At 36.8% G+C, this 24,187-nt stretch overlaps 2 protein-coding genes across 3 annotated transcripts; one reads left to right on the top strand and one right to left on the bottom strand.

The window, feature by feature from the left end:
- Positions 1 to 1,039: 1,039 nt before the first annotated feature.
- Positions 1,040 to 3,357, top strand: mgme1 (mitochondrial genome maintenance exonuclease 1). The gene is made up of 4 exons (XM_058382330.1): positions 1,040 to 1,679; positions 2,347 to 2,569; positions 2,840 to 2,972; positions 3,056 to 3,357. Exons 1-4 carry the CDS (start codon positions 1,133 to 1,135, stop codon positions 3,197 to 3,199), a joined length of 1,047 nt encoding a protein of 348 aa, XP_058238313.1. The 5' UTR covers positions 1,040 to 1,132; the 3' UTR covers positions 3,200 to 3,357.
- A 1,837-nt stretch (positions 3,358 to 5,194) lies between these two features.
- Positions 5,195 to 24,168, bottom strand: slc29a3 (solute carrier family 29 member 3). 2 transcript variants are annotated; one of them, XM_058382309.1, is made up of 6 exons: positions 24,050 to 24,168; positions 13,199 to 13,505; positions 9,916 to 9,998; positions 9,080 to 9,306; positions 7,966 to 8,128; positions 5,195 to 6,636 (listed from the first exon to the last, which is right to left on the bottom strand). In XM_058382309.1, the coding sequence occupies exons 1-6, from the start codon at positions 24,106 to 24,108 to the stop codon at positions 5,991 to 5,993; spliced, it is 1,485 nt and encodes a 494-aa protein (XP_058238292.1). In that variant the 5' UTR covers positions 24,109 to 24,168; the 3' UTR covers positions 5,195 to 5,990. The 2 variants fall into 2 exon arrangements, with proteins under 2 accessions (XP_058238292.1, XP_058238300.1); XM_058382317.1 differs by lacking the exon at positions 24,050 to 24,168 and adding an exon at positions 18,829 to 19,023 and having other exon boundaries at positions 5,205 to 6,636.
- Positions 24,169 to 24,187: the final 19 nt, after the last annotated feature.

Raw genomic sequence — 24,187 nt, 5'->3', positions numbered from 1 at the left:
AAAGTTAGACTATATTGAATTTGTGGAGTTTAAAATGGCATATAAATTCAGTCATCCTACATACAGGTCACATCCACAGGCTGATGTTGCTGCTGAAGGAAGTTTTGCTATTGCAAAGCTGGTGCTCAGACAACTAGAGCCACAATTAGCTCTAACCCTTCTAAACCTGTGTAGTGTGCTCAGTGCCACTGGACTGAGCCCAGCTCAACTAAGGACTGTATGTCAATTCAGATCCACAGTTCCAATGCTGCATTGAATCTGCTACTATGTTATATTGATTATGAAAGAGTCAGAATAAAGATAACAGACCAAACAGGCATACCAGTACTACTACAACGGTCATCATTCAGAACACAGCTAACATAACTTAAATAAATCCAGGACAATGTGTGAAATTCAATTTGGATGAAGACAAATGATTGTTGGAAAAGCTCCTGGACCCAGGTCATATATTGTGTAAACAAAGTACGGCATAATCTCTTGTTGGAACACCTGAAACATCTGTCTGAACATGGGAATGGTGGTGGGGAATTGTGTGACTAACTTTACTCAGAACAATGTAAATGGGTCCAATACCGTAGGTCCTATTATATTCACCTGCATACAGACCGTTGCTAGTAGAGAAGTCAAACCCTCTGCAATGTTTAACGATTATGTGTAAGATTACCATATGTAAATGTAAGTTTTATAGCATACTGTAGACTTTTGCATGTGGAAAATGCTCAGTATTGAATGCTCTGTTTATTAACAGGGTATGCAAAAGAGAATTATATATTTTGATTAATGAATGAATGAATGAATGAATGAATGAATGAATGAATGAATGAATGAATTCATTTATTTGAAAATGTGGCAATAATACTCACTGCGGAACGTTTGCTTATATGTACAGGTTTTAGAGAGCACAATTAACGGTCACACAAAGAGTCATTGTGGGAAATGGTGTTTTAAAAGAGAAAGTTCTTATTTTTCTGGTTCATTTCAAACTACATTTCCCTACTCTTCGTTAGTCGAACTGGATTCAAATAGCATGGTACGAAATGTATGAGCTGTGAAAGTTTGTTAGATTTGTGACGCGTGTAAATGAGCTCCCTGGACTGCACATAAAGCTGGAGTTGTATGTGGAGGTAGCATGCGATTTAAATCAGGAGCCACAATGCGGGGTTCCAGGCTGTGGCTGCAGTCGTGTTGTGTGAGCGCTCTGCTCTCTGGACGCTTGTCCGGCTGCTCGGGCTCACCCACGGCTATGTTTTCATCCTTCCCTGGTTTGTGTTCGCGCAAAAATAGCTGTCACTACGGTAATGTGGACTCTGAACATTATTCATCACTGGTGAAATCGGTCGTGTCTACGAGAATCAGCTGTCAGACTCCAGAAAGTATTGAAAAAGAAGACCAACTGCTTTACGGAGCTATCGTAAAATCCAAGCCTCAGGTGTGCAGAGCGCTTAAAAACCCGTGGCCTCTGTTAAACGACGCAAAACGTGTTCTTGACGCAGAGAACATTGAGGGAAGCATGAGCCGGATAAAACTGCAAAGAGCTTCAGAACACGCCTCTATACCAAGTGTAACAGCAATACTCCAAAAGACAATGTCGGTTCAGCAGACTTTTTATTTGGAGAGATGGAAGAAAAGGATGATCGCTGAGCTTGGCGTGGAAGGCTTCAAAGAATACACCAACCGTAGGCCGCAGTTTCCCCCGTGGTGTCCATCCACATTTTATTTTGTGCCCATGAAAACCTAAGTAAAACCAGAAATTATTAAATTGTTTAGAAGGCGCTCTTTAAATAACACTGATTGTTGCTCCATGTTTAGAATAAGAAAAAGGCGGTTATATCTCTAGGTAGTATATGCTTACAGTACGGCGAGTCAGTTTCCCGAGCAGTGTCATACCTTACGTGAATGCGTGTGGCTTTTGTTTCGCTTTTTCTAAACTCGAGTACGTGAATTTGGCGATTTTTGTCTTCAGTCTCCACTGACAGATGTTAAAACACATGAGGTTTAACATGAGGTGTTAATGGACTCGTAAATTAAATATAAACAAGAAAAAAGAAGTGGTGCAGCCGGAACTGGATTTCGAAGAACAAAAACTGCCACGTGCCTCTCGGGTGACTGACTCCGTAGATTGTAAACATGTGCTAGCTTGTGTCAAAACTTGCTACAAGGTAGTAGAATTGCGGAAGATTTGGGGTCGTATTTGTCTGCTTGTAACTGATAGAAAAACAGTTTCATTTCCTTTGCTTTGCTTCAAATTTGTGAAACACAAATTTGAGTAAATCCTGCGTGTGCTTCCTGCCTAAACTTCCAAATAGAAAGTGTTTCACCAGATCTTTTCTATTTGGTTTTTAGATCTTTTCACACAGGGAAAACTGTTGCATGTAGCTGTTGAAGAAATTTTAACTGGAGAAAAAGACTTAAATGAAGATGGCAAGTGTCTGGAAAATGTGTCTGGGTATTTACAAAGCATCAGTGGCGTGTTGGAGGACGTTACAGGAGTGAAAGCCATCGAGAGTGTTGTGCTGCATAAACCTCTGCAGTACCTGGGAATTGTAGATTGCGTTGCCATATACAAGTGAGAATCAGTTTTAAAACTAAAAAAAATGTACTATTTACTAGGTGAGCTATTGATCAAAAGATTGGACTGCCTATGGCAGCTACTTATGACCGATATATCTTTCATGTTTATTGCCCTGTAAAATATTTTTTAGAATACAAACTTCCACAACTCCATAAGAAAAGTAACTGGTAACATTCAATAATACAGGAATCTTGTATTGTGTAACCAAGTTTGTACAAAAACAGTACCTATGACTTTAAAAATATATATATTTTTAATATACAGGAATTCACTGTGTGTCATAGAGTGGAAGACATCAGAGAAGCCAAAACCTTTCCTTCACAACACATATGACAACCCCTTGCAGGTGGTTGCCTACATTGGAGCCTTAAACAGTGACAGAAACTACAACTTCCAGGTATATTGATGCATTTTGGCATGACCTGTTTTTTTTCCTGATTTACAGGAGCCAGTACATTATATGTTTGTCTCTATCTGCAGGTGGACAGTGGATTGATTGTCATTGCTTACAAAGATGGTTCACCAGCCCACACTCACTTCCTGAAAGCAGAGCAAGTGATGCAATTTTGGGATAAATGGCTCTTCCGACTGGAGGAATATAATGCATCACCCAATCCTTACTGATGGACCAAAAACCAAATATGTATGTAATTGTCCAAATATGTGCTGTTGGTTCTTTTAGTCTTCTTCCTTTCTGTTACAAGAAAGGGTCTGTATAGGTATAGCTTTGTATTTTTGCAGTGCACTTTTTAATTAACTTGGACCATTGACTTAAGGTTAGTTTATTTTAGTATATGAATTGTATGTGCATGTATATATGTGTGTGTATATATATTGAAATAAATGAAGTGCTTGTGAACTGGGTAGTTGACATTTTATTAAGTGGGGTTGAAGATTTTTATTAAGGAACAGGGCCTCTGGGCTGGTTTCATACTGGTAATTCAAAAGTATCTCAATTTACTAGAAGTAATTGACACTCAAAACCTGTGCAAAGATTCACACTATTTTTGAACAGGAATAAGAAGCAGTTATGGCTATGTGTGCAGAAACAAAGCTTTGGGCATTACAAATCACATGGTTATGGCAAAACAAATGAATCACTATGTGAAACTTATGATAAATTGATGCACTTGAGTACATTACAAAAATGTAGTACTATAACAAAGTCTACATTCTCATACATTATTTTTTGTGATGTTAACCATTAAAGTGAAATATACTCTTATTGTAAGAACACTTATTAGAAACACCTTCACACCTAGTCAATAGAGCAGGGGGGGTGATCTCAGTGATTTTGACTGTGGCATGACTGTTGGTGCCAGATGGGCTTGTTTGTGTATTTCTTTAACTGCTGATGTCCTATAATTTACTCAGAATGAAACATCTAGGGAATGGCACTTCTGCAGACAGAAATGACTTTTTGATGTGAGAGGTTAATTGAGATGGGCCAAACACCTTCAAACTGAGACAGACATTTCATTTTTACATTCACTGTATACACTGTTTTTTTGCACAAAAGTCGGTCTATATGTTGTCTGCACTGTCTTGTCGTCCTGTGCACTTCTGTTGTATGTCTAGTTTATTTCTTGCACCTTAAGTATAGTTTAGTTTTATCTCTATGTTTATCTCTGTTTGTCTGTGTCACTGTACTTTGTCTGTGTTATGTGTAGCACCTCTGGTCTAGGAGGAATGTTGTTTCACTTCACTGTGTACTGCATCTGCTATATTTGGTTTAAGTGACAAAGCTTCTTTGACTTTGGCTACAGTAACTAAGATAACCCCTCTGTATAACATTGGTTGAGCTGAAAAGCATCTCAGAATGCACAACTCTGAAACGTTGAGGTGGATGGGCTACAACAGTAGAAGACCACTTCAGGTTCTGCTTCTGTCAGCCAAGAACAGCAAGCTAAGGCTGCAGTGAGCATAGACACCCCAAAACTAGACAGCTGAAGAGTGGAAAAACAGGAATCTGAGGAATCTCTTCTTGGGGTTTTTATGATTTTTGCCTTGTCTCAACAATCCAGGCTGGTGGAGGTGGTGTAATTGTGTGGGTTTTTTGTGGCACAGTATTGGCACAGTTTTTGTCTGTTAATACTAATCATTGCATGAATGCCACACCATAATTTACCATTTTCTAATGGCTACTTCTAACATGATAATGCACCATGGCATAAAGCAAGTCATCTCAAATTGGTTTCATGAACAGACAAAGAGATCAGTGTTGTTCACTGGCCTTCAGTTACCAAATCTGAATCCAATTAAACACATTTTGGGATGTTGTAAAACAAGAGATTTGCAGCCTGAAAGTGCACACAGAAATATGCAGGAACTGCATAATGCAATCATCTGGTGGAATGCAGGTCACAAAGAATTGAGGCTGTTTTGTGAGCAAAGAGAGGCCCTAAAGTATGTAAGTGTTTGGTGAGTGTAAAAAACAATATGATTTAACTTTAATATTGTTGTACATTGAGTGAGGCATGTGGATGTTTAAAAGATAAATAAATAGAGGTAAATTCAGATATATTGGAACAGTTTATACATTTCAAGCTTTTTTGCAATTAATACAGCAAAACACCCAACACTATGTTTCTGAAGTCTTAAAGGTATTGGTTATATACCTTTAATATAAAATATAATAAATATATTCTTTATTATATTTGGGCATATTCTAAAGATGCATGATCTTCTGTCAAGTCCAAAACTCACAAGCATTTTCAATTACATGTTTATCAATCTGTGACATTTTCATTATGTTAGGTCTTCATAAAAACTTTATAAAAAATGTTTAGCAAAATATTGTAATTTTGTAAAAAGAATTGTAAAATAAAATTGTACATGATTTAAACTCCTGTCCTCCTCCTGACTCTGGTCACTAATACTAATATGATAGATCCAGTTTAGTAAACATAGTTCACACCAAACCCACAGACCTTTCACATTTGGCCAATTAATTAATTAATAGGAAGAATTAACAATATGTATAAAAATAGGTTCTCATTCCTTTCATCCTCATCAGCCAAATACAACATACCAGATACCAACCTCTGCTGCTTCTTTCAAAAAAAAAAGAGAAAAGAACACTTGGCACAAAAAACAACCTAATTTCCCAAACCACACATGAATCTAGAATTGAGTTTTGATACAAGAAACTTTGGGAACCGTGTGAAGCTATAAAATTTGTGAAGCTGCATCTACAGCTGCATCAAGTATAAACCTGGCCTTAAACTAAAAAGACTGAATTTAACTGTTATTACAAAGTATTTAACCTGCAGTAGAAAGACCATATTCCATATATTTCATTAATGAAATGGATTAATCAGCTTTCATTTGTGGTTTTTTAAAAAAGTTTAAGATTGCAGTTAGAACAGTTTAGTGGAGCTAAATGTAAACAAGACCATTTTCAAGATTATACCAATCAGAAAATGTAGACAAGCAAAACAGAGAAAGCAGAGCCTGCTGCTAGCCCCGCTGCCAGGAAAAATGACATGATCACACCAGCTGGTTCTGCCAGGTCACGTGGGACCACCTTAGGCCCATATATCATGGTCAGAGTACCCAGATATCCATTAGAGAGCCCTAGCAGGCATATAAATATCACAGGGAAGATGTCATGGGCAAAAAATATCTGGTGCAGGTGATGCCGAGGCTGGTAGTTACAGAACATGAAAAGTGGCACTAATGCAGTCCTGCAAACCACAAGGATAGGCAACACAGGGCTGGTTGGGCCAGGAACCTGAAGCCAAATTGTCATTTGCCTACCACTGAAGTCTGCCACGTTATACAGGAGGAAGCTAGTGAGTGGCACAAAATAGGTGCCGCTCCAGGGGCTGTCTGAGTCTTTATCCACCGACTGGATGCCTGAAGAGATGGCTGGGAAGATGGTGATGGAGATGAAGAAGACCCAAAAGACATATATACTCAGTGTCCACATCTTTCCCATGATGGGTTTGAGAGGAGGCACAGAAATGACGGTCGGATTGTTGGTGGATTCAGGAGTGGACAGAGAGCTTTCAGATGTGGTGGCAATGGCAGTGCCAGTGCAGGAAGCCCCCAGATAATACCTGCAGCAGATACACAGAAGAGACATAACATTTAATTTGGTAAAAAAAAAAAAAAGTTTTGCAGCATTTGAATGAATCTGAGCAGAATGTATAGCTCTATACACTTCAAAATTCATCCTGCTACTTCTATCAGAAGTCACATCATCAATAAATATCAGTGACCCAGTTGCATCATTCTGTAGCAAGATATTCTTCATTTCATCTGTCTAAAGAACATTGTTACAGAACTAGGCAGGCCTCTTTTTTTTTTTTCTAGAAACGTCTGCCCATACTGTTCTTGAGTGTTACCAGTAGTTTGCACCTTGAGGTAAACTGTATTTAAATTCTTGAAGGCTTTGACAATTATATGCCCATCTCATTGAGTGTTCTTGACTTGTTGTGTTGGCTTTTCTTCCACAAGGGAACAATTCTGCAATCACCCTCTTTAGTTTTTTTCCATGGTCATCCAGGTTTTTTGCCGTTGCAGAGCCCATAAGTGCATTCCTTTCGTTTAAAGAATATAATGTAATTTAATGAGTCTGTGAAAATAGAGGAACTATGTAAAAATGTCTAATTCCTAAACAGTTAACATATATTTTGTTAAACTTTAATTATAGCTGGAAGTTTACACTTCAGTCACACAACCAAACCTCTCTAGAGTTTTTCTGGAACTGTGCCAAGGTCACCAGAGTTTGATTGCTGCGTTTAGGTGAAAGCATATTCCAAAGTGTGTACTTGAAAATGAAGAGCTTCTGATCTGCATGTTTCAATCATTTGAAGAAAGTTTCAAACTTTATTTCAGCAAATTTTAACTAAACACATATTGCATTCTCTGTCTCTAGATGGCCACTATGCATTTAACTGTTGCTTATTGATGAAATTTGTCTAATGACCTATATATTCTAATACCAAGATTCCAGATATTTTGCTTGCGACTTAAAAGTAAAAACTTCTATGACTTGTTTGATTGCAAAAGCCACATGAACGTCATGAAACTAAGTGTTTTTGCTGATGACACATGGTTGAAACTAAGCGTGGTACTAAAGCCAAGCTTCCTTATTCCACTCTCACTTTAGCAGACTCTCTTTCTCTGTCTTCTCTCCCCTCCCTCCCTTCCTCATACTAATCATAATTTAGAATTCACCAGAACTGAAGAGTGTGAAGTACAAACCAAGACAATACAGTGGTGGTATGGTCTTTAACTTTTTTTTTTACTTTACATTTGACAGGCTACATGAAAATGAAAGGCATGTACTTAATTCTATAATGTTTTAGTTTGTACGTTTTCTTCTGAAAAGAGAGCAACACAAAGTTATGCCTTCTGTAACTTTGTAATTGAGGTTTACACACCTGGAGTAGGCCAGTTTGGGCAGCAGCAGGTACATGATTACGCAGAAGATAATGAAAATGTCAGCAGTAAGGAAGTAAGCCAATGCACTGTTCGTCACATCACTTGTTGCAGCCAGATCCACTATAGATGCTACTGCACTCAAAGTGCCACCCATCGCTTGACCTGCACTCATACATGCACACAAACATGCAGGTCTTACTATACTTGTGAGGACCTTCCACTGACAATTATTACTGTAGCTAATTAATTTTGGCAGAAGGTTAAATCCATCATATTCTTTTTATGTGAGAACCATTGGTTCACACCAAGAGATAAAATCATGCTCACACACCCACACAGAGTTTATCCATTCATCTATGACTGATGAAAATGTCCTTGTAACAATTTGTTTATTATTGTATTAGTTGTATTTGTTTGTTGTTCCTATGATTAAAATGAGCTAGTTAGCATAATGCAACCTGACAAAATGTAGTTCATTCACTCGTTCATCATTCATTTTTAGTAAACATTTCATCATTGTCAGGGTTGCAGGGGATCCGGAGGTTACTGCAGTAACATTTAAAATAAAGGAGAAATTCACTTCCAGAACAAAAATCTACAAATAATTTACTCACCCCCTTGCCATCCAAGATGTTCATGTCTTTCTTTCTTCAGTCGTAAAGAAATTATGTTTTTTGAGGAAAACATTTCATGATTTTTCTCCATATAGTGGACTTCAATGGTGCCTGCGAGTATGAACTTCCAAAATGCAGTTTAGATGCAGCTTCAAAGGGCTCTTGGACACGCATCCCAGAGCTAGTGCTAAACAAAATTTTGTGGTTAAAAAGTATACATTTTTTATTTTTCTAACAAAATGGCTGATGGTTTGGCTAGATAAGACCCTTCTTCCTCGGCTGGGATTGTTTAGAGCCTCTTGAAGCTGTTTTTCTCAAAAAACACAATTTCTTTACAATTGAAGAAAGACATGAACATCTTGGATGGCAAGGGGGTGAGTAAATTATTCGTAGATTTTTTTCTGGAAGTGAACTTCTCTTTTCTGGACACAACCTGCATGAGACCCCAGTCCATCACAGTGCAGCACTCACACACATGTGGACAAATCAGAAGAGATACCTGATATGAGAGCTTGTGATATCCTCATAGGGAAATGTGCGCTGATGCCGAACATGCTGCCACTGAAAATGTTGGAGGCTCCACTGACAAGCGCAACACTGGCCAGAGTACCAGTCAGGAACTTCTCTCTACAGCCTGACACATCCATCTTCACCAGCACTGTAGTGACCATGAACACAAGCAGGATCACAGCCAGAGACAAAAGGATCCGAACATCAGAGGACAGCCTGGTCACACACACACCCAGGTAGATAGTCAGCCAAAGGGAATAAAAATGCATGTCTGTGTTAAGCCCTATACTCTTCAGCCAAATGTGTTGACTTTGGGTTGGGAAGAGTCTTTTTTTCTGAATTCTATTTCATGGACATTTTTACACTTCTCAATTGCTTGGTAATTTTTTTCATTAGTCTAGTCTAAAATTTAAAATGAATTATTCAGTAAGTACAGGGACCATACCATTTTTTTTTTTTTACATCTTTCCTTTTATGACTTACAGGAGAATGCAAGTGAACAGAGGCAAAAGTGATTTCTGAGTTTGTTTAAATTGGTAGGTCTAAATGTATGTAATGAATAACAGAGAGCTGGCTCTTTCAACATTTCTTTGATAGTGTCAGAATGGCCCAGTGATGGTCTGAGTGAAAGATGTTATATGTTATATGATGTTATAAAGGTGTTATAGCAAAATAGATGGGTTCTAAATGTTTGTGCAAACGTCCCCAAAAAGAGGATCAAACAACATATAAAGCAATATATGAAGCAGAACAGATAAGATATGCAATTTTCTTGATATACAACCTATAACTGTAAGCTGGGCAGGGACTAAATGAATGGACTACCTGTTCACAAGGAGGTAGTTTAGGACTAGGCACAACACTGAAGGAACAGTGGATGCAATGGCAAGGTAGCTCTCAAAGTAATCCTGCAGAGAACAGAGTGATGGAGCCAATATGTTAAAAAGTATATGAATATTAAATAAAATAAACATAGCATCAACAGATTGTAATGTAAAGGTTAAAACAAACAATAATCATGCAATGCAGTTTTCACTGCTTAACTTTATATTAAAACAAGGCAGCCAATAAAGTACAATAATGAAGCTATTTTAAAAACATAGAAGGACAAACTGACATTATATTACTCTTATTTCATTTGTCAAGATAAACAAAATCTGTAGTATAATCTGCAATGAACAGCAGCTTTGATTTAATTTAATTAGTAAATATCATCCTATTACCAAGTTATAGCAATAAAGCCATACTCAATAAAGATTTAGTGTCACTGAATAGGTAACTACTTGTGCACATGATTGACACGGGACAGCATAACGCTTGCTTAAATCACTCACACCACTTTTTTGTGTTGTTCATACTGTTCACGTGAATGAAAGTGGAAGTGAAAGTGTGTCAGAAATAATAGATAAGCATTTAAGACCATAAATGCTACCAAAATAGTGGCCTCTTGAAAATTCAGTGGTACAACTGGATTTGTACAATAGAATTCAAGTCCAATTGCAACATTTACAGCACCATCTGAAAGTATTGGATTGCCAAGGCCAATTCTTTGTTTTTGCTATACACTGAAGACATTTGGGTTTGAGACAAAAATGAGATTACAATTTCAGCTTTCATTTCCTGATATGTTAAACAACCGGGAATATGGCACATTTGATGGCAGACTACTCAAATGACCAAAAGTATTAAAACATAACAGTAAATAACACTTAATAAACAATACTAATGTTTCTATAGACTTCTGAATTCATTCTGCTGCTACCATCATCAATAAAGATTAGAGATCCCATCCCAGAAACAGTTAGGCAAGCCCAATACATGACTCTTCCTCCACCAGTGAGCTTGTAAATTTTGGATAAAGAGTAGATGCTTTCTTTTTCCACAGTTGGGTCTTTCTATCACTTTAGTAGAAGTTGGTTCTTGAACTTTTGTGGCTCATCTCTGTATTGCTTTGTGAATTCCAAACTGGCCTTCTAGTATAGCTTCTAGACTTCTGCTTTTGAAGTCTTCTTTGAACAGTGGATGGTGATACTTTCACCCCTGCCCGGGAAAGGTTGTTGGTAATATTACAGACCTTGTTTCTCTCTCACGATGTTCCTCATTAATTGCTGTTTTTTCATGGCTGACCTATTCAGTATCTGGTTTTTAGTACACCCATGGGTTTATTCTTTTTCAGGACATTCCAAATTGTTGTACTTGGCTCTGATCAATTCTCCCACTTTTATCAGATTTAAAATGGCTTGCCTTTCTACCATGGACAGCTCTCTGGCCTTCATGTTAGTTTATAATTTTTAAGTCAACATGAGTAAAATCCTGGGCTCAAACTAGAGCAGCTAAAAACTTGAGTTATTAACTGTTGTAAACAATCAGTCTAACAGGCCATTCTAAAAGATCTGTCAGTTTTTATCACTTGACAAATAGTTCAGTATAAAATATTATGAAATATAAGCTGAAATTCTGGTCTATTGTCTCATATCAGACCTGCCTGATCCATCCTGATGCCCTACTTCTGGTTGGAGTCTCATCACTTGGAAGCTGCTCACTGCTGCTGAGTATCATCCCATGTGGTCAACCTGGAGACACATAGGACTGCTGTGGATTATACCACTTGGAGACCATGGTGGTGGCTTTGAACTACTGTTGCTGCAGTTGGTTTTGAGCTTGGGTCTCAATCCTTAAACATTTGATTGCTTCAGCAGGAAGGAATTTAAAACTGTAAATTCAGAAATTACAGTGATGCTCAGATTTATAAGTTGCTCAAAGCTCCTGGTTACGCAATTCCACATAACATATAGCTGTAGAAAGTACATTATTCATAATTGCCCTTTCCAGTGTCAGAGAGAAGGACGGGTTCCCTTTTGAGTCTGGTTCCTCTCAAGGTTTCTTCCTCTTATCGTTACAGGGAGTTTTCCCTTGCCATTGCCCCTGGCTTACTCATTAGGGATAAATATAAATTTACATTTAACTTTTTTATTCTTAATTTTTATATCTGTAAAGCTGCTTTGCAACAATGTCCACTGTTAAAAGCACTATACAAATAAATTGAAAAACAAAATTGGGAAAAACATCTCTCTTGATATCAAAACAAAATGTCCTCAGTTTGTAGCAAAGACAACAGAATTAATATTGTTGTCCCTAAAATTTTAGAGGGAACTGTATCCGTTCATAGAAGGACTGTTTATCCATGATCTTTGATGATTTTTAAGACATTTCTTAAATCGTTTTAAGAAACACCTCCATGATTGGACAACCACATTTAGGATTATTTTAATAGATTTAAATTTGTAGAATTTCCTGTGCTAGGAAATTTTATACAATGTGACCAACAACTGAGACTCATTCCTTAAATGTTAAATAAATGTCCCCTCAAAAATGTTATCATATTATTATGTTTTACAGCAACAGGAGTTTATCTCTGCTTGTGATTAGTCTCATATCATGTTTACAGTCTTTTGTACAACTCCCACTTTATGCAAAACAAAATAGAATGAGGACATTAATACAATGCCTGGCCAAAAAAAGCCACACTAATATTTCACTGGACTTCCTTTTGCTTTAATTATGGCACACATTCACCATGGCATAATTTTGTTAAGCTTATGCAATATCACAACATTTATTTCTTTAGTTGCATTAATTTCTCAGCAAGATCTTCTTTAATGGAAGGCTCTTACCTATTTGTTTAGTAAAATCCAAGTGGTTTCTTTTTTTTGGCCAGGCAGTTTTATTGATGATATGCCTATCATCAATAAAACTTCTCATCGATATAATGACATATAATATATATAATGAAAACACCCCAGGTATGGAGGTTGTGATTCAAACCCAGAATTCTTGTCCCATAACAGCAAGCTACCCTTAACAAGATCAATGCGACAACTAATATATTTAATTTAAAAATGACGCATCATACATTACTACAAGTTTAAGCTTAATGTCAGATTTTTATGTAGAGGTTTTCCATGTTAGTTCCAGTTATTACCAATGTTGAAGTTGCAATAAGCCATCATCTCCTTAATACCCTTTCTCTGTATTTAAGTTAAACAAAAAAGTAATTAAACACAGACAGCTTGTCATTTTAGCAGAAACCACACACACACACACTCACGCTGAGATCAGTGTGGAGCTCTTGGTGGCTGGCCAGGCTGGACCTGTTGTTTAGTTTGTAAAGCCAGTAGTGCTTGGCTGTGATGAAGAAGTTCCATGGTAGCAGCGAGCCAATGCCCAGAATGAAAAATATGCCATAAACAAGGCAGTAAGAATCATGCGGCCTCTGGCGGGCAAGCAGTGATGTCATATCCCCCTCCGCCTCCCCCTCTTGCTTGACCTCTGACCTCTCATCAGACATGGTGGGGTGAAGTGTGGGGATGTATAAAGAATTCAGGCTGCCCTGCAGATGATTCATACCATCCATCCTGTAGAGAAATAATAAATTACTGAAAGATAATGCACAAACACTATATTTCAAAATGAGAAATGTTTAAAATAACCCTGAACCCAAAAGAATGCCCGACTTTAAACTTTGCATCAAACTTCTCATGAAATAGGACTTTCATGAATAATAATATTATTATTATTATTAATAATGCAAAGTAATAGAGGATGACATCATCCTCAGAGATGTACCAATGTACCAAACATGCTAACTTGCTAAATTATTATTATATTATTAGCTCAAGTAGCAAATGTTTTCTTCTTCTACTTATTATTATTATTCATGAATAGAGTTCAGTAAATAGCTAATAGTTAATATTAGGACAGTGTAAACTTAAGAGATTGGATTTCTCCTCTCAAGGTCACCGAAAGCACCATTGTGCCATACTTCCATTAATTGAGATTCCCTTAAAAAGAATTTTATTATGGACCTTGTCAAGCAACTGATGCACAACAGTTTAACCTTTGGAAATTAAATTTGCCTGTATTTGTCTTGTGGTCACTGGTAGTTTCAACCATTTGACATTTTTGACATGAATGCCCAGACAACAGAAAAAGTCCATGATATGGTTATTGTCTTGTCTTTACATAAATGCCAAATTATGGGATCATGATTAGCCTTCTAGAATAAAATTTAATTAATATTTTGGGGACAAATAACTGTTGTTTGTGTCCTACATCAGTAAAATAATCTAAGTAATATTCTAAGTAACACAGTATTGTATTATATAGTAATATGATAAATAATATATTCTTTAATCTGAAAATCTAAAGGTTTGCACCTGAAAACTGGAAGACTTCACCCAACGGTAGCGATGACAACCGAACCACCCACTGTGAATCTGGTCAGTACATTGAGCAAAGCCCTCAACCCTCAACTGTTTGGCTGCCTAAATGAGATAAGTGCGTCACCCTAGATAATGCCGTAAACCATAAATGTATGTATCTGGATTGTATAGATTGGTTTACTGATGCAGGACACTTCAGTGGTATAACTCATCTTAATCCATGACTTTACAGCAAATGCCAGGGCCCAGGTTTGTGGGTCACTGTATTTTTCATTTAGGTTCTGGCTAAAAACAACTGCTGATATACTGCTCACCAGACAGGGCATCTGTAAACTTGACCTCAGGGATTTGTTGATAATCTACATTACATCAGTGTCCTGCCTGTCAGAATGCAGGACATGATCAGGACTAATGGCGTAATGAGAAGAAGGTGCTCACTACCTTTTTGCAGAAGCCCACAGCATGGTAAATGATGCCTGCATTGAAGTCTCTACAAAAACATTGCAAGAGCCATAAGCTCTCTCTAAGTACAAAATAGCAAAAGGGCCCACTTTGTTAATTTGATATATTTTCGTTGAATTCCATCCATAAAATCCATAGATGCACAAACTCAATATTAAATCAGCTAAAATTTCTGCCAAAGGCCAATTAGTTGAAAGTGGCTATATTTTTAAATACCTGACTAATTAGAATCCAGATCAGGTAGAACAACGCAGCACAGTTCAATCTAATGCTGAAACGATTCCTCGAGTAACTCGAGTAATTCGAATACAAAAAAAATCACTTAGGCAAATTCGTTGCCTCGAAGCTGGCAGAAAGTTTTCAAAGTTTGGGATCATTTCAAACTAAAAACAGACAGAAAACTCTGTACAGTGTGATTACCGTAAGACTGAACTGGTGTACCACAACAGTACAAGTTCCATACTTCAATTCAATGTATCTCAATTGCGGTGAAGTTAGTTTGATATTCGGACATCAGATATTTGGAAGCAGTATTTTAGGGACTGTCGACAAATAAAAATCAGTGAAGACAGTGGAAGTGGGTTTCCAAGTAGATTATTTTGGTACTAGTTTTGGGTCACAGGGTCACATAACTTAGAAGGTATTAAAGGAAGTGTGATTTTTTTTAAATTTAAAAATAAATAAATAAATAAACAAATACAAATTAATTCACATGACATTATTAATACTATCTATTAATTAAATTATTATTAATGAATTAACAAAAGCAGCATGCAATGCAGCATGGCATATGTATATTTAAGAAGAAATTAAAATAACTGGGGCACGTAGCCAGTTAAGTAACAAGTACCACATTTCATTTGTACAGAAATTTGTCGACGGTCCCTTAAATACCACTTCCTTGTCTGTCTAACGTCCGAATATCAAACTAACTTCACCGTGTTAATATCTCATTCACACACAGTCCCTGCTTTAAGTTCATGGAGTCGACACCAGCTTCACACGATATGAACGTTCACACTTAAATCAATATGATTGCTAGTTGTAAATGTATGTGTGCTAAATGTATGTGGATTATGGCTACATGTAGTGAATATTTAAGACTGTAAATCAGTATGGTGGCTAGTTATGATGTCCCTAATTTAGCTAAGTTTTGTGAAAGCCTAAGCGTCATTCATTTTTGATAGCCTAATCTCTGTCACACACACAAGTATGTAGAGAGACATTTCAGAGGGTTTATTCACCAAATAGCTCCAATTTCATGTTACAGAAAAATGTGTTAAAAAAATTGTGTGTGTATGGACTCTTGTTCTTGTTCCAAGTTACCTTCCTGTGCACTAATTTTTGTCTCTTACAAAAGCCACAAAGTCTTCCAGGAACGCAGTAAAGGCTTATGTCATGCTTGAGCTGTAGTTAGACTGAAACATCAAAATTAAGTTGCACAATATAAATGCAATGTTTGGGTGGTATTATTATTATTATTATTATTATTATTATTATTATTATTATCATCTTGTTTTAAGTTTACCTTCTTTTGAAGTAAGTTTTAAAAACTTTAAGTTTTTTTTATTTATATATTTGTATTTGCATTTTGAATGTCAATTAAATGCACTAAATGGGTTTAGATTTTATTTTTATTTTTCTAAATAGGAAACAACTTGGTTGTTCATTTTAAGAGACCTGTCTTATTTTCTCTTGCATATTTAGTATTCCTCTTTAATAAAGAAAATCATAGAATAATTGGTAGAATATTCGATAGCTGCAGCCCTAGTTCAATCATTGGCTTATGGAGGCCAGATTGTTGAGTCTTAACATGTTGGTAATCATTACTGGGGATAATATCCTGCTAAATAATTTGTGAACACCAGCTAAAAAAATCTAGAACTACTTTGCAAAAACATTTTGGCCAATTTGCATGGCTTAGTAGTATGTCATTAGAGCATCCCAACTTTATGACAGTAGTCTATGTTAACCCTGTTAAGTGTCTTCTGAACCCGACTAACTGATAATGGCCATTTAAGTAATCAAAAGTCCACATACAGATTGGCAGAGGTATGTTTATACAAACTTGAGGTTCCTGTGAAACATTTTTTTTAATTAGCCCAGCATCCCGTGTATGACCATGCCCCAAACTTTCTATAGGAACTCAGAACGTTGTGCTGTATAACTTTCAGGTTATATAGTGAATTAATGAACTATAAACTAAAACTGTTTGAGTAAGTTAGGCTTGCCTCATAGTCTATATCATACCAAGATGTACAGGACATCAGGACGACCCTCCCCAGCTGTTTGGACACAAATTTCACCACCTAAGTTTGACCATGCCCCAACTTCTGTAGACATCTTCAGAACCTTGTATTAAACATTATTATGCAGTACAACAAATTTAGCTTCATTGCTCTTATAGCCTGAAAAAATAGATCTACCTGACTGAAAACTCTACGGCAAACCATGTATTCTTTGGCAACCATTGTATGTGGACATACATACTGATAGGGAGTCTAAAGGTTAAATGGGATGTCTGTAGGAAAAAAGAAGGGCAGATATTACCTAAAAGTTCATATAGGTGCCAACTTATCATATTGTTCTAGTACATTTTTTTTTTGTCTTTTCCCCAACAGATTCACGAATAACCTTACACTATGAAAAAGCATAGCAATTCCATCTTCATATATTGAAAGGTAAACATAAATGCTTTTTTTTGGCTGTAGCATCTCTTATTGGCCAATTGTTCTAATTAATCTTGGACTTTGTATTTAGGTCATGTAGTACATAAATGCTGTATCCTAAAAATTTACCTGATGTGAACATGCCAAATGATTTGGCCCAAAAAACTGTTTGAGTACACTACTGTCATACTGTCCATTGTCACATTGAGAACTGGGGAATTTGGAGGCTAAATCAACATCAAGTTTCTGTAAAACGTCTGAAAACATGAATGCTGGCTATGACAGAAACATGCCAGAACAGACAGTGAACTGCAGACCCTGTCACCAGTTGTCCTTCCTTGGACTATTTTGGTAGGTACTAACTGCTGCATACAAGAAACACTCTAAAAGACCTGAAGTTTTGGGTCAATAACCAGGTTATCAAGCCATCACAATTTGTCTCTTGTCAAAGAACTGGTGTATGGTAACAAAGAAAAGCTCTATCACACATGGGCACACCATGACAAATGTTTTAATGGATTTCAGATTGTAACCATCACACTGGTAAATTTGAGGAGCACCAGCAGGCACTTTCTTCAGGAACAGTAGAGACAATAGAAAAAGAACTGCGAATACTGGCTTTCTCTCACCATTAAAATGAACATATTTTAAAATACAAATGTCAGAATTTGTAAACCTCCTGTTTCTTTTATAGACCAATATTGGGAAGACAGTAAGATCAGACCAGATTAAGTGATTGAAAACTAAAACAAAGAACAAGTATAGCAAATAATTAAAAATAATTGTATTTCACTTAAAAAGAAAATAATCTGAATAATACAAAAGAAATAAGAAAAAAGTGCCAGTTTCTCAGCCGTAATTTACAGATTGTCAGGGCGCCTGTCACGCACACGAGCGTGTTAGATGGACTCTCGCACTAACACAACGGCCTCTAGTCACCGATTTCGGCACAACACTCGGGAAGAGAATGCTCAGGAAATGTATTTATAGTTATTTATTCACCCCCGTAGCCTCTACTGAATCAGGCTCAAGAATTTATTTTTCAGAGGCGGCTTAAGTTTAAATGTTTTTACACCGCATGGAAATTTGCGTTATTCTATGCCTGACCGCGTAAGTTACAATATAGTGTTGAATATGTTGTTCGATAGAAAGAAGAATAGAATCGATAGCCTCATATCTAACGAAATGATACGATACGTCGCGTGTATGCGCAAATGTCCTTATAAACAAGATATGCTAGAAAATGTTTCAAAGATAACGTAAAAAAATAACGTTTATATTCAAGTCATAGACTCAGCCTAAATAAAATTAGATAAGTAAATGTCTGACTACGACAATTCAGTCACAGGGTCACTTCACTGGCTAGCAAAAACTTGATTACTCACAGAAACCTTCACTCAGACGCTGTCGTTGCTGTTTCATCTTCGCACGTGATTCATAAATATAAAAAACAGAAGCAAATATTTCTATTAGACGGTCTGAATATTCACATAACTGCTGCTCCCAAGTAAACACGGACACTGACTCAACGCCAGTAAGTGGTAGGGTTTCGTCTTCTTCTTCGATGTTTTATAGCGCATGGCAAACCAGCATATTCCGCCACCTACTGCTCTGCAAAGTGAGGCGTTGACAGCGAGAGAAAAAGGGAACGAAAAACAAACTGCCTGCCACATTACTTTGTTGCTTCAAGAGATTTAAAGGAGATTGTATAGGAACTGTTTAGCACATTTTGCAATTTTTTTTATTTCCTCGGTTGAGCCTAATCAACATTCTCTTTTTCTGAGTCACTCTCAACCCCTACAGGTGAGAGCTGGCCCATCACTTGTTCCCCTCCTAAACAGCTCCCCAACCCTAAGGAGGGAGTTCGTTTATTTGGGAAAAACAGTCAAGAAATGCAGTAGAGGCCAATACTGAAACCCCTCCTGTTCCACCCAGAGCAATAACCCAGGGCACCAGGGTGCCCAAAGAAAAGCCGGAGCATCAACACCAACCCCCTCCAATCGGTTTAGGTGGAGGAGAGAAAAATAAATCAATCTTCACATTTTTTGAGGACTGTTTAAACACACATACAGAATGTAAATAAAGTTTGATTATGAGTGATGGAGCACATGGGACAGTTACTTCAAGATGGTGACCAGATAAGATCATCTTTTTATATCTTTCCTAAATGTTAAATGTTAAATCTAAATGTTAAATATTCTATTGTCAGAATGTTAACATGATTATCATTACCAAAACTTTTCTACATTTCGAAAATTTTTAGTTACAATTTTTTTATGAAAATGTATTTTATTAAGGTCTAATTATATGCATTGAGAAAAAAGTCATCATGGCTTCTCTATTGTTAGCAAAACATCCTGAGGCACCTCATCCTTTGCAACACCATTCTCATATACCGCAACCATTTAAGGCCAGTTGTGGTAAAGAGAACTTATATAACGGGAATGACAATTTAAGCATATTGTGTATAACTTTTAAATATCTCTTATGAATTTAATATTAATTTCAAATTTCCTAAATGTTGATATTTTGCTTTATGATTTGTTTCATTGTAGACAATCAGCTAGTGAGAAAAAAAGCTTTAGCAAAGGACAGGGTGACAAAGTTCAGGGAAAAATTATACAGAAACCCAGAACTGCTGGAGGAGTACAGAAGAGGGAGAGAGAGAGGTTAGGTTTGGAGATGTATACGCGCGCACACACACAACCCTTTAGCCACTAGCATGTAGGTTGTGTGATTCTTAAAGTGACAGCAGCGTAATAAATATGCTGCACTCTGTCATTAATTTTAATAAAAAACAAACTTCAGTAGTTTAAATTGTTAATAATTTTGTTATAATTTAGTAATTTAATTACATAATAAATAAACAGTTATTTGTTCTTCTGTTTGTAATTTCTTTGTTTTTTTTATTTTCTTGTTTACTTTACTTTTCAATTCATTTCAAAGACTAAAATTAAGCTCTACCCCACCCCACAACTTCAGGCCCAGTATAGAACACACACACACACACACACACACACACAGTAAGCATCAAGTCTATACTATATGATGATGTATACATAAAATGTTTTTTTTCCCCCCATGTTATGAGATTAATTTAATGTAATGCTTTCTTTCTGCTTCCAGGAATCAAAAACAAAAACAAACTAAAATAAAGAAAACTGAAGAGCTGACTAAGAAGCAACAGGAAAAGAAAAAAAAAAGACAGTGGTCAGTTATTTTTTAGTGCCATTGTAAAATGGTTCATGTTTTTTTAGGGACACGTTGAAATGTCCTGTTTATTCCTGTTTTAATGTTTTTCTTAACTTTGTTTTATTTTTGGCTTTTGTATTTTTGAAGCACTACACAATAAAACTGTTTTGAACTTGAATGCATGATTGTGCAAATATTATCTGTTTTTTTCTGCATTATCTCAGACTAGTATACAAGTCTCAGTATAAATCTCAGACTAGTATACTTATCATTACCGAAACTTATACATCATTACAGAAACAGATGTTTATTAGATGTTAATTTAATTAATAGAAATATAGTACTTTGATTTTAAATGCATGTGCAGAATCTTAAAATTATGTTCTTTCAGGTTTGTCATGTCAATTTGAAAAAATGTCAGGTTTCTTCAAAATATTAAAAAAAAAATTGTTGTAAATTGTGGACAGTGTTACGGTAATGAGAGAAATCAGTCAAAATGTAAAAAACTGTTAAATTAAAAATAAATATTATTTCAGAACTTCAAGTAACTGTGCATGACTATTAATAATCCATTTTTAAAACTGTGAAAATATATTTGCTTTTCTGACAGTGTTGATGTTTTCACACTGTTGCGGTAATGAAATTTTTTAGGACTTATTTTGGAAATTATGTTCAAAAAGGTGTTAAATGGTAAGTAAAAGTTTTTAAATTAATGTTCACAAATACTCCAGACTTTGTTGCTAATGTCTGGGAAAAAAAGTTAATTTAAGCATTTTTAAAATTTTCATGTTTGAAATTTTTAAAACCAAGATTTCATGAGAATCATCCGAATATATATAGCAGAAGCTGTAAATTCAGTTTCTGGGTGTGTAGACCCGTAATCTGACCCGTAATTCATCTGTGTTTGATTATACAGTATCAATTCCTATAAAAAAAAGTGGATGATTTGTAAAGTTACTTTTAATTCTTGTCCATTGTACCAGTATAATAATTAAACTGCAATTCAGGTATGTCTAATGGCATAACCCCTATTTCTATCTGCAAATCATCCCTATCTTAGTAAGCACTGAGGTTGCTGCCGTAAATTATTCTGCCATAATCAAGTGATGATCTAATCAAGTCAAGAGTCAAGAAGCTTTTATTCTCATTTCAACCATATATAGATGATGCAGTATATAGTGAAATGAGATATTGTTTCTCCAGGACTCTGGTGCTACATAAAACAACATACAACATAAAACTACAAAATAACACAGAGCTAAGGACAGAAAGAAGTTGTCCTTGCTACATAAAGTGCAACATGTGCAACCTGGTGCAAACAGATATTACAAAACAAACAGAAGAGAACAGATACACAAAATACACAATACATAGCGCCGAACAATACACATTCTGGTAGAAAAATAGGAGAACTGTAAACAAGAGGGTTCTCTTGTACATACACATTTCTGTATACATGTTCTGTAAACATATACATTTCTGTACAGCAGCAGTTGGTTGCCATTTGAAATGTGAAAAACAGCAACAGCAGCAATTGAATAATGTGCAAAAACAGCATGTAAACAGTCATAATATGGGTGGAGATATAGACATGTATGTGTTGAGTCTTGAGTTCGGATCAGGTCAGTCCACACAGTTGAGTGAGTGTGTGTCCGTGTGCGAGTTCAGTTCAGTTCTAGGTGTTGAGAAGCCTGATGGCTTGAGGAAAGAAACTGTTACACAGTCTGGTTGTGAGGGCCTGAATGCTTCAGTACCTCTTTCCAGATGGCAGGAGGGTGAAGAGTGTGTGAATGCTGTTGGCTTTGTAAAATGTAAAGTGAAATGTAAAGTGGCATGTGCATGCAAACAGGACATTTAGTGCGTGTGTGTGTCTGACTATGTCCAGCACAGTCCAGTTCTTTTTTGTGCGTGTGTTATGTATGTGTGTGTGTCCGTGTCCAGCACAGTTCAGTTCTCCTTTGAGATCAGATCTTCGTTGTACGTGTGTGTGTGTGTGTCCAGCTCAGCTCAGTTCTCTGTTGAGATACCTGATTGCCTGAGGGAAGAAACTGTTCAACAGTCTGGTTGTGCGGGTACGAATACTTCAGTAACTCTTTCCGGATGGCAGAAGGGTGGATCATTAGGAGTGCCATTGCAGAGGTACTGAAGCATTCAGGCCCTCACAACAAGTCTGTGTAACAGTTTCTTTCCTCAATCCATCAGGCTACTCAACACCTAGAACTGAACTGTACTGAACTCACACAGAGAAACAGAAACACACACACACACTCACTTAACTCAATTCACTACACATCCATCTCTATAGCACCACCCATATTCTAACTGTTTACATGCTGTTTTTGTACATCCACTCAATTGCTGCTATAGTATTTCCATAAATATATGTACTGCATATATGTATATACACCGATCAGGCACACCATTATGACCACCTAATATTGTGTTGGTCCCCCTTTTGCTGCCAAAACAGCCCTGACCTGTCAAGGCATGGACTCCACTAGATCACTGAAGGTGTGCTGTGGTATCTGGCACCAAGATGCCTCAATGGATCGGACTTAGTTGTCCAGCACATCCCACAGATGCTCGATTGGATTGAGATCTGGGGAATTTGGAGGCCAAGTCAATACCTCAAACTCGTTGTTGTGCTCATCAAACTATTTCTGAAACATTTTTGCTTTGTGGCATGGCACATTATCCTGCTGAAAGAGGCCACAGCCATCAGGGAAAACCATTTCCATGAAAGGGTGTACATTGTCTGCAATATCTACATTCAGACTCTAAGTTGAGTCAGCAAGGACCTGTACAGTATCTTAGGCATTCACAGAGGTAAGCTGAGTTGAAAATGAGTGGACTGAGAACACTGAGAACCACTTATTGACCAAGATGAGATTCTGAGGGTGGGTGAGAAGATGTGACAAAGATAATGTGTTAGTTTTAAGACTCAAGCACGCTCCTATAGATCATAGACAAAGGCATCCCATTATCATTCTTAGGAAAAGTCACATAGCCCTTCTGATCACGAAACACTTTCACAAACGGGTTAAACACCAAAGCCGCATATTTACGGAAGGTGCTATTAGAAATGCAGGGTTCTGGATCACTGGAGTGAAAAAAACACACCCATGTTGAGGTTCATAAAGGCGTCTTCTGTCAAAAACACAGAGGAAGAGTTGTTGACAGATCTTCCTAAAAATCTACTTGCTACTGATCCACCCTTTACTTATGTTGGCCTTGATGGTTTTAGGTTCCTGGATGGTCGCTTCTCACCACACTTTGGGTGGCTTGGCTAACAGTAAAAGACAGGCACTTATTTTTACTTGTTAGAGTATTTGAGCTGTCTGCTTTGAGTCAACTGATCTTCCTGATGCATCCACCTTTATTAATGATGCTCTGAAGAATGGCCCAGTTACTTACCCTATCCATTTACTTTTTTCCTTCGAATGATCTATTTCGCGCAGCCAAAGGGTTAGCATGAAGGACTACAGCTAGATGTCACTCATCCGCGGAAACGCGTTCTACTTATTCCCCGCCCACGTAGGCAGGACCACCCTC

The sequence above is a fragment of the Hemibagrus wyckioides genome, linkage group LG03, assembly GCF_019097595.1.
Source record: "Hemibagrus wyckioides isolate EC202008001 linkage group LG03, SWU_Hwy_1.0, whole genome shotgun sequence".
Classification (NCBI taxonomy): domain Eukaryota; kingdom Metazoa; phylum Chordata; class Actinopteri; order Siluriformes; family Bagridae; genus Hemibagrus; species Hemibagrus wyckioides.
Note: the sequence above shows the minus strand (reverse complement) of the source record. Positions and strands in the feature narration are given on the sequence as shown.